The sequence below is a fragment of the Centropristis striata genome, chromosome 19, assembly GCF_030273125.1.
Source record: "Centropristis striata isolate RG_2023a ecotype Rhode Island chromosome 19, C.striata_1.0, whole genome shotgun sequence".
Taxonomy (NCBI): Eukaryota; Metazoa; Chordata; class Actinopteri; order Perciformes; family Serranidae; genus Centropristis; species Centropristis striata.
The window spans coordinates 25,736,129-25,750,395 of NC_081535.1; the positions used below are offsets into that span (position 1 = coordinate 25,736,129).

The 14,267-nt window shown below is 37.7% G+C and overlaps 1 protein-coding gene across 1 annotated transcript in view; it reads left to right on the forward strand.

Annotated features, from left to right (window-relative positions):
• dcc (DCC netrin 1 receptor) overlaps nt 1-14,267 on the forward strand; it is a 224,228-nt gene that overhangs the window by 119,597 nt on the left and 90,364 nt on the right. The window contains exon 12 of the mRNA XM_059358662.1: nt 2,964-3,013. Coding sequence (XP_059214645.1) covers nt 2,964-3,013 — 50 coding nt within the window. The remainder of the gene's footprint in view (nt 1-2,963; nt 3,014-14,267) is intronic.

The following is a 14,267-nucleotide window of genomic DNA, read 5'->3' on the forward strand; positions in this document are numbered from 1 at the left end:
TGTGTGATGACACCTGTCATGAGTCCGGTGGTAATCCTGTTTTCCTTCTGTGACAGTCAGATCTCAGGCAGACTGAACGCCATCTCAGCATCGATTCATCCACTTCCTGTCTGTGCTGATGTCATCAGGATGATTGATTGATTGACAGCAGTGATCTGACACCAAACAGAGTCGGCCTAGAATTCAGCCGACGCTGTAAAAAACAACATAATAAATAATAATAATAATCCACCATAATCTGTGACAAGGCGTTCGGTTCTAGAGTCTCTAAAGGGGAGACAAACTGATTTTGATGTGCTTAGCATCGGTGCAATTAATCCCAAAATGTAACATTGTTCCTTTCATTCGTCTGATCTATAAGGTTCTGACATCACCAACAGGGATGTCATGATTACGTTACGATTAATTCACATTAGGGCTGCACGATTATGGCCAAAATGATAATCACAATTATTTTGATCAATATTGTAATCATAATTATTAATCACGTTTATTCATTACGTTAGGGAAAACATCTGCATTTTTATTGCACTACTTTTAAACAAACAATAGGAACATTTTTTAGTGTGTGCAGAGTGTCTGGTGCTTGTTGTAAACAAACAGAGATCGCTAAGTGAACACCTCCTGCAGCAGCAGCACATACACACTGTACTGCTACAGAGCTAACTGTTAGCCTATTAGCAATTTGCAGACTGAACGCTAAGGGGTTAACATCCCCTGCCGCTCTGTAGCTGGGAGAGACTGCTGCAGGAGGACTGTGCCGCTTCGACAGCCGTTCAGCACCCAGTGGTAATCCCCAGTTCTTAACGAGCTGCTGGCCCCCGCGGCTCGTTGAGAAGAGTGTAAAGGAGTCTCCAATAACAGAAAAAGTCACTGAATTTGTTGCCAGTTGCTTTTTTGAAAAATAGTCGCCAAGGGGGTCTGAAAAGTCACTAAATTTAGCAAAAAAGTCGCTAAGTTGGCAACACTGCTTCGCCGGCTTTTACAAATGATGTGTGTTGTTGTGATGTCAAGTACTGCATCACATCCTGCTTAGCGTTCTATCCAATCAGCAACCAGGCTTTTTTCAGGGGAGAAAAGCGGCCCCGCCCCCTGGTGGTTGGTGGACTACTGGTGTAGAAAATGCTTGATTAGATATGCAGGAGAGCCGCATTTTAAGATGGAAATATCGCCGACGATCAGGTTAATTTAATCATGGCGGCCAAAATCGTGATCACGATTAAAATATGATTAAGTGTGCAGCCCCAATTCACATGCACATCAATGATGTATTTGTTTGTTAAATCTACTTGCAATAGTAAATCAAATTCACAGAGCATAGAGCAGGATCAGCATTGTTATTTACTGCAGCTGCATGTCTCCGGTTCCAGTGGACCCAATTACTTTACCATGCTAAAATACAACATATTTGTAGCCTACTATATTGTTCAGGTCAACAATGTTGAATGAGAAATCAAAGCACGTCATACATACAAATGATACAAAATACTAAATATCTGTGGATCGCTGTATGTGAGAGACTTACTCATTACTTTAGTTTAGCTAAGAAAAAAAAGAGCCCCTTGATGTCTGTTTTATCTTGTGACAAAGTTTTAGATTTAAATTTTGCTTTATTTTCAGAGAAATTATTATATAAAAATTGCAGTAACTACAAAATCCAACTCAAAACCAAAGCAGTAATTGTACTCACCACGGTCTGCTTTGGATATATATACTAATTTAAACATGAGAAGAATAGAAAGTATATGTTTATTTGAATGGGAAAGTGTGTTCAAATAAAAAAGTGAGATAAAAATATATTAAGACCAAATATAGCATTGCTTTATAATATCAAGTCTAAAATACGGAAATTTCGTTTTTTATACTTTTAATGAATTTGAAAATGTTTATTCACTGAAAACAAAATATAAAAGCTGAAAGAAGACAACAACATTGTAGTCACTGCACTCTGTTTCTGCATTAATATTAGAACATTTTACAGCAATGCCGTGACCACGTTTTTGGGGTCAAAGGTCTAATAAATCATCATGATTTTTTAGTATAAAAATTACATAATTAATACATGTAGAAATAAGTGTCATATCACTTATCTACATATGATATAACCCATTTGGCTGGCCAGTTAAACCACGTTAAAAAAACTTTAAAGCTGTTTTTCTCACTTTTACCTTTTGCATAGTTACTGCAGTTTGACTTTGTAGGGCAGTATTGACCCCGCAAAATGGAAAAAAAATCCTATATGGTAATAATTTATAATATTGACTGAAAGGTGAAAAGTCTGTTAGAGCATCCTGGTGCTCCTCGTGTTCAATGGTGCTAAAAACAGATGTATTGATTGATAACTTTAGATTTTTTATTACATATACACTCAAAAAAATAACTCATTGGATGAACTCAATTCAATTGTGGGCAGAATTTCCATCCAACAAATATATGTAGCCCAAACTCAAAAGAAGTGCATCGATGCAATATAATGTATTTGAGTTAATGTAGCTCACTTTTTTTTACATTTGGTCAAACTCAAATTAAAAACATGTATGTATTGTATTTAAATTGAGTTACCTCAACTCATTTATGTCAAGGAGAGCTGAAATAAAGAAATTGTGTTTGTTCAACCTAAAAACATAGAATTGGAAAACTGAAACTCATTCTTTTTGGGTTGAAGGGAAGGACAGGGGAGTAAATTAATACATTTTAGGTTACACTTCTTAAACTACTTTTGATTTGATTTTAATTGATATATTTTCATTGGATAAACAATACATTAATGTGTCACATCTAAGAAGGGCTTGAATCATTTTTTTGAGTGTATATAGTTTAATCAGAATATTCCTCAAAGCTGTTGCTTTATTTATGCATTATTACAAACATTGTGATTTTGAATGAGGTTCTTATACTTCAATTTCTCATTAACCCGATATACAGAATTGACATTGTATTGTTTGCTTTCTTTGTCTCTGCAGTACCGAGTGCTCCTCCCCAGAACATCACCTTAGAGGTTGTCCTGTCCAGGGTGAGTTCCTTCTTTTATTCCCTCCACTGCACCAACAGTCACCTCAACAAACTGTTTCATTCTGCTCATATAACAGCAAAAATTCAACTTTGTCCAATGGAAACTGATGTCATATTCCATGACATTTAACACATTTCACAACAGACTTTTGAACATGTTGCAGTCTGAGCTCGTTATTCCAACTGTTGCCTACACAAACCACCATGTTCATGGCTGATTTCCCAGGCTACTGAACCTGATATATTCTAACGCACATTTCAAATGTAACATTGCTGTTATCAGTCAGCAGCACTCTCTGGTGATCTGGCCTCATTTAATGATTGATGTGCTCGAGTATATTCACGTATCTTAACACTTCACTGTCCAAGTTGCTCGTGTGATTTATGGGAGGAAGTAACTGTAGAGGATACAACATATTTCCATAATTAAAAAACAGATTTTTCCTTTCATTTAAAAACTACTGATGTCCATGCCAACTGACACAGTGGGTCGGCTGCCCGAAAATGCAAAAAGCTAAGAATATTTATTTTTTCTTCAAGGATTTTTTGGTATAAATTTGCAGCAGCTTCGCCTGCAAAGTACTGTATGTTTTTATAGTTTCTTACAGTATTATAAAAATGTACAGTGTATTACAACGCTCTACACAGAATGCAATATTAGTCAAAGAATTAATAGATCAGTCTAGTTTACGAATGTATGGGTGAATGATGATCTTTAGGGTAAAAGTGCTTTGAGAAGACACTACGACTAGAAAAGTGAACTGTAAAAAAAAAAAAAGTCTCTTTAATTTACAGTAAAATACCAACAGCTGTGCTTGCCGGAAATTCACCGTAAAAAAATACAGTGAGTGGGGTTTCTACTGTAAATTTAAATGTAAATTTCAGCAAAAAATGTTATTTTAACTGAGTCGTCTCTTTATTTTTAGGTTAGTAATTGTGTCCTTGTCACATTATGGCATTTCTCCTTTAATTTTATATGAAAAAATATGTGTGTTTTCTGTAGGTTTCAAACGTTTGGTACTATGCCTTGATTTACAGTAATTAAAAAGCGTCTGCTACAGTGATATGCAATTTTTAATTTTATGCCCTATTTCTGATGCAATTTGACAGTATTTAACTGTAAGTTATACAAACATACAACAGTGCGGTATATTACAGTATTCTTGTAAATTTACAACACAATACTGTTGATAGTACACTGTAAAAACCTTTCATTGTAAATTTACCATTCTATTTCCATATAGAGTTTACCATTGATTTGTATACTTTTCTATATTGTCAGCATGGAGCCTAAGGGTTCTTTAAAACCCTTAGAACCTAATTGCCACAATTTGCATCAAAAATAATACTCCCTCTCAGAGCTCTAAAAGGATTTAAAGTGTACTCATTCCAATTACAGGGCCTCGAAATGTTAATTCACCATACTTTTATAGGTTAAAAAAACTCAAAAAGAAAAGAAAAAAAGCAACAGAAAATAAGATAAGTTCACTTCATAGTCACTTCAAGGTAAAATTGGAATTGCAACAGCAATTAAAACACAACACAATTTATTGAATACAGAATTATATTAAATATATACAAATGGACACAAAACTAAAATAGCCAAATGACCAGAAGAGAGTGTCCATAGCAGACCGGACTCGACTGGAGCTCAGCTGATATTCAATAATAAACTACTCTCTCTTCACTTTAAGTATTAATACGTAGCATCCTAACTTATTTAGCAACATCTCAAAGTTGGTTCCAAGGGCAGGTTGTGTTAAAGTTATATTACATTATAAATAAATAAATAATCAGAGCTACATTAAAGAAAAAAAACATGTTTCAAATTTTTGTTGACTGCATTCAGGTCATATCAGGGTAGATGCACATAGTGTGAGTGGTGATCTGGCCTTAAATACACAGTTTCCTGCAATAATCCTGCTGACGCCACAGAATTTATTCTGATGATCCGGAGGAAGTGACGGTTTAGCTGCTATACTGCTAGTCTGTATGGACAAACCCACAGAAAATCAATTACTGTTTAATCCTGGTGTTGGAAGATTGCTGGAAGATTTAAGTAATTCTGAAAGTATCTATGAACGTCTGAACAGGAATATGAGAGTCAAACTGCTCTAAGTCACAGAGATGCTGATGGTGCTGTTGGTTTTAAGAAACAGGCTGAAGCAATGGTAATTGAGTGTGCTTTCAGCTCTTTGTTGAACAGAGAGCGCCATCTAGTGGGCTCAGAAAATAATGAAAATCGTTCATGAGGCTTCATTGGGACATCACTAGTTAGCAGGCTAGCTCACCTTTATCAATCACATTGCAGTTTAACAAATCAAATAAATTAATGATACATGTTTTATTTGGTCTCTCTCAAGAGCACCGAGTTGGTCTTGGTCTTGCTAGCCCGCTAACGTGAGCATGCTAGCAATTGCCCGAATACATTAGCACTAGTACGCTATCGATTGCCAGCTAAGTTTAGCATGCCAACTTGCCGGTATCAATCACATTGCAGTTAAACAAACCAAATAAATGGATGATACACATTTTATTTGGTTTCTCTCAACATTGAGTTGGTCTTGGTCTTGCTAGTCCACAAAAATTAGCACACTAGCAATTGCCCGCTAACGTTAGCACACTAGCTCGCCCGTATCAATCACATTCAGCTAAACAAATCAAATAAATTAATGATATTTTATTTGGTCTCTCTCAACGGCACCGAGTTGTTCTTGGTCTTGCTAGCCCGCAAACATCAGCACGCTAACGATGGCCTGCTGACTTAAGCATGCTAGCTTCACATCAGTCACATTGCAGTTAAACAAATCAAATAAATGGATGATACACATTTTATATGGTCTCTCTCAACATCGAGTTGGTCTTGGTCTTGCTAGCCCACAAACGTTAGCACCAGCAAGCTATCAATGGCCCGCTAACGTTAGCACACTATCTTGCCCGTATCAATCGAATAAATTAATGATACACAGTTTAGTTGGTCTCTCTCAATGGCACCGAGTTGGTCTTGTTGGGCAGATAACCGCGCCCTGAGCTCTTGGGGTAAGTGGTTCGCGGTTCAAGACCAGCAAAGAGTTGGTGCAGATGTCGAACCAGTATTCCTTGCTGGGAGCCGGTTCTTTGTGGTGGAAAACCAAAGAACCAATTGGGCACTGGCCGGGAAGAGTTAAACACAGACTTTATAAAACTCCATCACAGTCACTCAACTTGCAGCACATGAAATAGGTATGTATATTTGCACTGGAGAAAAATGTATCAGCCCATTATAAATTATTTTCTGGAGGGATGAGTTCACACCAAAAAAACATGAAAATAGCTTTTTAGCCAGTTTTGGCAGATGGAAACACAAGTTATAATAATGTTGACAACATGCAGGTCTCCACAATTTACACATGATTGTTTGTCTAGCAGCCCAAGCATGAACCTAGAGTGCCTTCTCCTGAAACAAATAAAACTTTCAGATGTTGGTGGTGTGAAGTTTTCTCTTGTTCTCATCAGCTTTTTTTCCCATCCTGCTCAGAAAGACGCAGCAGCAGAGAAAATGATGAATGTTTCCAGAATCCTTGTGAACGGTTCATAATTTATGTCCAGTTAGAGGAGGTTCAGACTGTCTGTGGGGAGCTGACCTCATTTAGTTTCTGTCCGCTTATTTTCCTGCATGTGATTGATATTTCTCTGATGATCGGCTCTCGGGTCAGGGCTGATCGATCAGTGATGTCAGAGCTGCTTGACAGTTTCAAGCCTCATGATGCTAACTTCAAAAGACGGTGTGTTCTTCTGAAATAAACTTTTTTAGCCTCCTGTCGATTAGACCTTGACCTGGCTTGTGTGTGCATTTGATTTTGAAGTGAGTGAAAGCTGTTTGCAGGGTGCAAAGGGTTGAGGGAATAAATCAATTTCACATTTAATACTGAAATATGACAAAAGTGAGACAAAACACATTTTATTTTGGTCACGAATGTAGATTCATATATTGATATAAAACCGCATCTCTCATCTCGTTATTTCATAACTATAATAGACATATTAGATACTTGTCTAGTAGGTACCTTGCAGTTTTAGGAAATTTGCAGCTTGTTCTTTCCTCAAAAACGTCAGTAAAGGTTGTGTGTACAGTAGAGACGTGCCAATGAAGCTTCATGAACCATTTTCATTATTTTCTGAGTCCACTAGATGGCGCTCTCTGTTCAACAAAGAGCTGAAAGCACACTCAATTACCAAAGCTTCAGCCTTTTTCTTTAAACCAAAAGCTCAATCTAGTTGGCTCATAAAATGGTGAAATGAAAATGGTTCATGAGACTGAATGGCACATCACTAGTGTACAGGCAGCGAAAAATCGAGCTGTATTTATGCATTTCACCATCCGCTGTAATGCATTCGCTGCCATCATGATGACGTAGTGGTGATTGACAGTGGAGCAAAGTTAAAAAGGCGGATGGGTCGAACAAATAGTGGACTTTCACCCAGGAGATCAGGGTTTGCGTTTAACCTAAGTTACATTAATCACGTTTTTGAACGTAACTAACGTTTTTACGTAACTTGCGATAGTCACGTGACTGTTGTAACTACACTGTAAAAAAAAAAATACTTGTAATTTATATCAAAATACCGGCACTGTGGTTGCAAGAGCTTCACCTTGAGAATATAAGAGACATTACGCTTTTGCTGTATGGTGAAAGGTTTTTTACTGTAAAGTGAAATGTAGACAGAATAATCCATTCCATGGGAACCAGTGACAGGCAGGAAGAATTACTATACATACGAAGAATAACTATACATATACGGTTGACACAATCCTCTGTTATTGTCGTTTCATTTTTATTGTAATGTTTGCAAGAGATTGTTGACTTGTGTAGCATGTATTATGCTTGTCACCAAGGCCAGCAGGCTTCGCACCCTGACCTCTGACCTCCCTTTGGAGGAACATGAGAAAAAAGTTTTTATTATCGGCAAAGAACAACATACTCCTATTCTCTGGTTTTAACAATGGTGAGTGTAACCGTCTTCAAAACATGTCCCTTGGTAACAGAAGCACTCGGCACCTTGTTGCTGTGGAAGGTATTGGTTTTATTCCAAAGTATTTCCAAGATCTAAAACTAATGTTGTGAAATATGGGAGTGTGTCTATGTTCCCCGGGTCCTTTGTTCCCCGGTCTGTTACTTTTTCCACCATTATTGCTATATTCCATGGCAAATAGGCCTAGACGAATTATTTAATTATTATTATTTAATTTATAAGCGCACCCAGAGAGAGCAGGCTCGACCATGTTTCCTTTCGCTTTCAATGTGCGATAGTTGAGGTGTGTCGCGATGCTCAACAAATAAAGGTTAAAAGTAGGGCTGGGACTCGATTAAAAAAATAAAAAAATAAAAAATTAATCGCATTTTAATTGCAGATATTTGACCTGAGAACAGTGAGAAGTTTTTTTTTTCACATGGATTTTTAGTATACCATTGAATAATGACTGAATACATAAGCTTAAGCAACAAAAATATTGTTTATTTTTGTTCAAGTCCAACAGACCAGTGCAATTTTTGCCATTAAGTGTAGCAATAGCATATTTAGAAATATAGTACATTTCATAAATTCAGGTAGCCTATAGGTAGGTAGACCTTCTGTAAACTATAATACTTTGGTTTTTTCAGTAAAACACAATCCACGCTAGCTACCACACTAGCTGCTATATGTTTAGCATTGAGGTGATACTTGAGGCTGGATGTGCTGCGGTGAAATGTGAATTCCTTGTTGCATAGCAACACAACCATGCTCTTATCGACGCTTCCATCCGTTGGTTTTTTGTAACAAAATGTCCCATCATCCACGGGGCCAACCAAATCGTCTCATCAGCTTCTTCCTTCATGTTCACTGTGGTTTGTTGTTGTCTGAACTCGTGAACACTAGTTGGTGCACCAGTATAATCGGTCCGCCTGAAACTCATCCACTGAGAAACGTTCCGCGGTGCAAAAATAAGTGTGATTAAAATGCGTCAATTTTTTGAACGTGTTCATTTTTGTGAAATTATTTAATCTTAATTCACGCGTTAAAGTCCCGGCCCTAGTTAAAAGGTAAAAGATTAATTGCGGGGAACATAGGACTCTTTTCCAGAAATGCTGGTGCTGATGCTCCCCGGTATGTATGGAACCATAGGACCCTTATTCTAAAAATGGGTCCTATGTTCCTTGGGTCCTATGTTCCCCACTCCCTTGAACCCCTGAAAGATTAAGAGCTATAGAGGAAGATATGAATTTCGGTTGGACTGTTTCACTGCATTTTGTGTCCACAAAATTCAATTCAATCAAGAATTGTTTTGTAGAATTAGAGAAAATTCTCAGTCTATTCATCTCACTTCAGTCTTTTTATTTCTCCACAATGAGAGTCAAACCCACAGACTGACCAACAAAGTATTCAGTCAAACTGAAATGAACTGATATCAAACATGTATGGACGACAACAACTGCAGCATTTTATCAAACTTTCCTCAACCTTAAACTTCACTGCTCTCAATTTTTTCCCGACACGATATCCTGGTGCACATAGATTCCTTAGATCTTCATAGAAAGAGGTAAAAAATATTTTATTCCACCTTTATGAGCAACCGTGTATAGAAAAAAGGATATATATATTTATTATATTTTATATATATGAGCATCAGAACTCCACAGCAGATAGGTTATTGTTTATTAAATGGAAAAAAATCATTAAGAAAAACTGCATGTGAACTCCAAACTGTGCTGAACTCCTGCTGCTTTCTGCCCACTACTTAATTGCGTGTGTGTGTGTGTGTGTGTGTGTGTGTGTGTGTGTGTGTGTGTGTCCAGCCTCTGTCAGTTTCTCTGCAACTTGTATCAGGAGGAGAAAATGTGAATCTTTCTGCTCTCGTCAAGTTACTGCTGTCAAACCAACTTTTCAGACAAGTGTATCAGTGGAGCGTTACTGTGTGTGTGTGTGTGTGTGTGTGTGTGTGTGTGTGTTGTTCAATGCATGGTTGAACACATAGCCAGAGTTTACAGTGTGTCAGTCTGTAGGGTTTATACCCAGAATCCTCCAGGGAGTCCAGCCAGGGTCACTGTCTGCATGGCTGTCTGGACCAGCAGTGGATGCTGGGAACCTTTAGCTCCTCTGCTGCTCTAAGAATAGCTTTTGGAAGGGTTCCTGTTGGAGCGATTAAACCTCCCGGCGTGTGTCTGCAGGAGTCAGATGTGTTACTCTGGAGAAACTGGAGACTCATTCAAACATTAATTAAAAGAACCGGCGGTGAAGGGTCCAGCTGAGCTCGGTGTGAGGTGTTCGTTTGACTTCTGAGGGCATGAAAAACGGTTTGACAGAGTCCATTAAAAACACTCAGTTAATATCTGTATGCAAGTTGTAATTCATTCTGCTCTTCCAGCATACATTCCTTCTTTTTTCACATACTCCTAGATACATTAATTTCCCACAGTTTCCCTCTCATATTCATGTATTTCTTGCACATATCCATGTATTTTCATCATTTTTTTTGTCATTAAGCCCAATGTCAGCAGGATAGCTGCAGCCCCCCAAACTCAGGATAAGCGGCTATGGATAATGAATGAGTGAATAAATGAATGAAGAAATATGCGTATTAAGGGGATTTTGAAAGGATTTTGAAGAATTGTGAAATACTGTATGGAGGTCCACGAGGCAGATGGAGGGATCCAGCAGGACAGAACTGTTCCCTGACCTGCTCCTCCACATTGTTTCACCAGCAGTTAGTAAAAGAGGAAATCGTCATAATGACCCTGATGTGTTGACTACCTCCCTATTTCATGAGTACTTCACATAGACTGTATATAAATAATGGACGTAGTCACCGTGACGTCACCCATTGGTTTATGGACTGCCTGTTGGAAGCATCGATCACTAGTGATGTGCCAATGAAGCCTCATGAACCATTGTCGTTATTTTCTGAGTCCACTAGATGGTGCTATTGGTTTAAAGGAAAAGGCTGAAGCTATGGTAATTGATTGTGGTTTCAGCTCTTTGTTGAACAGAGAGCGTCATCTAGTGGGCTCAGAAAATAATGAAAATGGTTCATGAAGCTTCATTGGCACATCACTATCAATTTCAGCGTTACACTCATTACATTAACTTGTTACATTAACTGTAGCATTAACTTGTTAAATTTGGCTAGCAAAAAACAAAGACTAATTGTATGTTACTTACCTGTAAAAATGAACAGCATCTCCTTGGAGTATCTGTTAGTCCAACCAAAACATCCAAATAAACTGTCATTAAATTAAATTCAGTGAAAGGGTTAAAGTTATGAGACCAAACTGGACGAAAACACGGACAACATAAACAAGTTCACAGCTGTTTAAAGTCCACGTTGCTGTGGATACGGATTGCATTTCTTCTCTCCTGATGACGGCTCGCCTTGTTAGCCACATGTCAATCAAAGGTGGCCACGCCCCAAATCATGCGATTCTTTATCTTCTATTTTCTTCTAAATGGGGCCATTATTAGAACTATTGACATCAAAATGTCTTGAAGAAGATTTTTTTTACTAGAGATTGAGATCAGAGTGTTCTCATGAGACTTTTTCTGAGGTAATAAATTAGGTGAGAAGTTGACTCATTTTGTATTGAGATAGATAGGACCCAAATGCTTCTGCAACCGCCGTCAGCGCCCCCTGTTGGAATTTTTGGTAGAATGCAGCTGAAGGCCAGGTTGCCACCTGGTTTAAATCTGACTGACTCACAGCAAGAGGGTTGCCGGTTCGACTCCCGCAGCTCTTCTGTGTGGAGTTTGCATGTTCTCCCCGTATCAGCGTGGGTTCTCTCCGGGTACTCCGGCTTCCTCCCACAGTCCAAAAACATGCACTTAGGTTTAATTGATGACTCTAAATTGCCCGTAGGATAGAATGAGAGCATGAATGGTTGTGTCAGTCCTGTAATAGTCTGGAGACCTGTAAAAGACCTGTAAAAGACCGGTAAAAGTCATGCAAACCCTAAAAGATGATTTAAGAGTGTATGTACATATCACTCCATAGTTTCTCTATGGTCTCACAGCAGAATATTTTTTGCTGTTTCAGATTCCAAACTGCAGTTAAACCCTAGATCTGGAAAAAAAAAACAGTATACTGCAATTTTGCAGCTTGGTGAAATATATTTAATATACACTGGCAGAAAAGGACATTTACACTACTTAAAATGGATTCAATTAATTAAAAGATTTATTCTCTGCAGTCTCAAAGGTCGTCCCTGGTCATTCCTGTAAAATTAGTTTTATTACAGTAATATAAGAGAACATTATTTTTGTGCTATAACACAGTTTCACTGGCTGGAGTTCTTGCTGCAGAGTTTTTCTTTCCGTAAAGTTTGTGATCCGTGAAGATCTGCTGGACGTGACCTTTGCCGTGTCAGAAGAAAGAAAAAAAGTTTTTATTTTAAAAGTTTCAGCCAGTTTGAACTTTGACACACACATAAACAGACACACTCACACACACACACACACACACACAGCTCAGACACACAGTGTGTTTCTCTGTAGAAATGTAGTGTCAGTTGCTTGTTTAGTTAGTAATTCAGGTTGATTTTCATTCACTTCAGATCGATACGCACTTTGTGAAATCATCCATTCATTTATTCAATAATCAATCCCATTACAGCTTGAAACACCAGCTGTCCTCTCTGCCTCCGTCTCTCTGTTATGCACCTGCGATGATGTCACCAAACAGCAGATAATTGTTGTTAATCATCTCAGATTCCTAATGTTTTGTGTGGAGCCGACGCGATAACGGGATGATTACACCCTCCGAAAAAATACAGAAACATAATCATGAGTGGTTGTCATTCATCAGCTCCGTTTCACCCTCAAACATCACTCCAACTTCACCTGAAGCCCCGCCCACCTCATCAGGAGCACATCTCCTAATTAGACAGAGCGCTCAAAAGCTGAGCTCTGATTGGACCAGGGAGGTTCCTGTGACAAGGCAGCCACGACTTTGATCCCAGAACATTTTGTTATTTTTCTGAAAAAATTATTATAGAGAAGAAGCTTGGCTGTCTGGATTTCAGCTGTTAACCCTTAATAGGGCACTCATTGAAATACTTGCAAATTCCAAATTTCAACCCTAGAGAATATTGGAGGATATTCTGCCTGAATGTGTAAAACTTTATGAGATTTAAAGTGGTGAATCTGCAAGGAAAAAGCTTTTTTCCCCACTTTCTTCTGGTATATCTGTGACTTTTTTCCACGCAGATTTGCCACTTTAAATTTCTTAAATCTGCGTCTTTTTTCTTGTAGATCTGCCACTTTAATCAAATAAATTTGCAACTTTTTTCTCGAAATATTTAAATTTTTTATTTTGGATATCCACTGAAGTTACCAAGTACGGTTCTTCGCCCGATAAAGGGTTAATAATCTCACTCAGACATTTGGATCAAATTATCTAAAATAATAAAAATAACTCCAATTCCATTTTCAGCAGGGTTTTTGCCTTAAGATTTAATTGACAGATGGGGAAAGGGATATCTTTTGTTTTGATGTTAGCTATCTTGTGGGTATCTAAACTATATCAAAGAATGTTGTATTCAGGTGCACTTGTAGACTCTATTATTTATTTTTCTATAATCAATTTCTGAAATGTTTTCTTCCAGTATATTCTGACCTCAGTATATAATGCTGAACACTTCATTTTAACAAGATAACACAATGATTGCTTCATCAGCATTCAACAACTACATCTCCCATGATGCTTGCTGTCTCTGGGGTTTTCCAACCAAAGGAGAAAAAAAAGTCCTGCATGTATATAAATTGCAAATAACACATTATGATAATAAACGGTTATCCTACTTTCCATAAAAAAGGCCTAACAAAAAAAAAAATTGAAATCCATGAGAAGGCTTTTATTATTTATGCTCCTATTTAAAATGGCATTTGCAGGATTAAGGAAAAGTCAAGAGGAGGTTGAGTAACCATAGCAACACTTATGCACATCTGTATGTATGCAGGGGTTTCACTGACACATCTGGGAAAAAGCATCAAGCACAGAGGGCTGCTGTGTAAAGAGCGGGAATGATTAGTTGGTTAATAGATTTGTCAACAGAAAATCAAATCATACACTGTAAAAAAAAAAATCTGTTTTAATTTACAGTAAAATACCGGCAGCTGTGTTTGTTCCAGAACTTCAGCAGAATATCAGCAAAAACTGTAATTTAGACTGAGTAGTCCCTTTATTTTTAGGGTAATTGTGTCCTTGTGACATTATGGTATTTCTCCTTTAATTTTACATGAAAAAA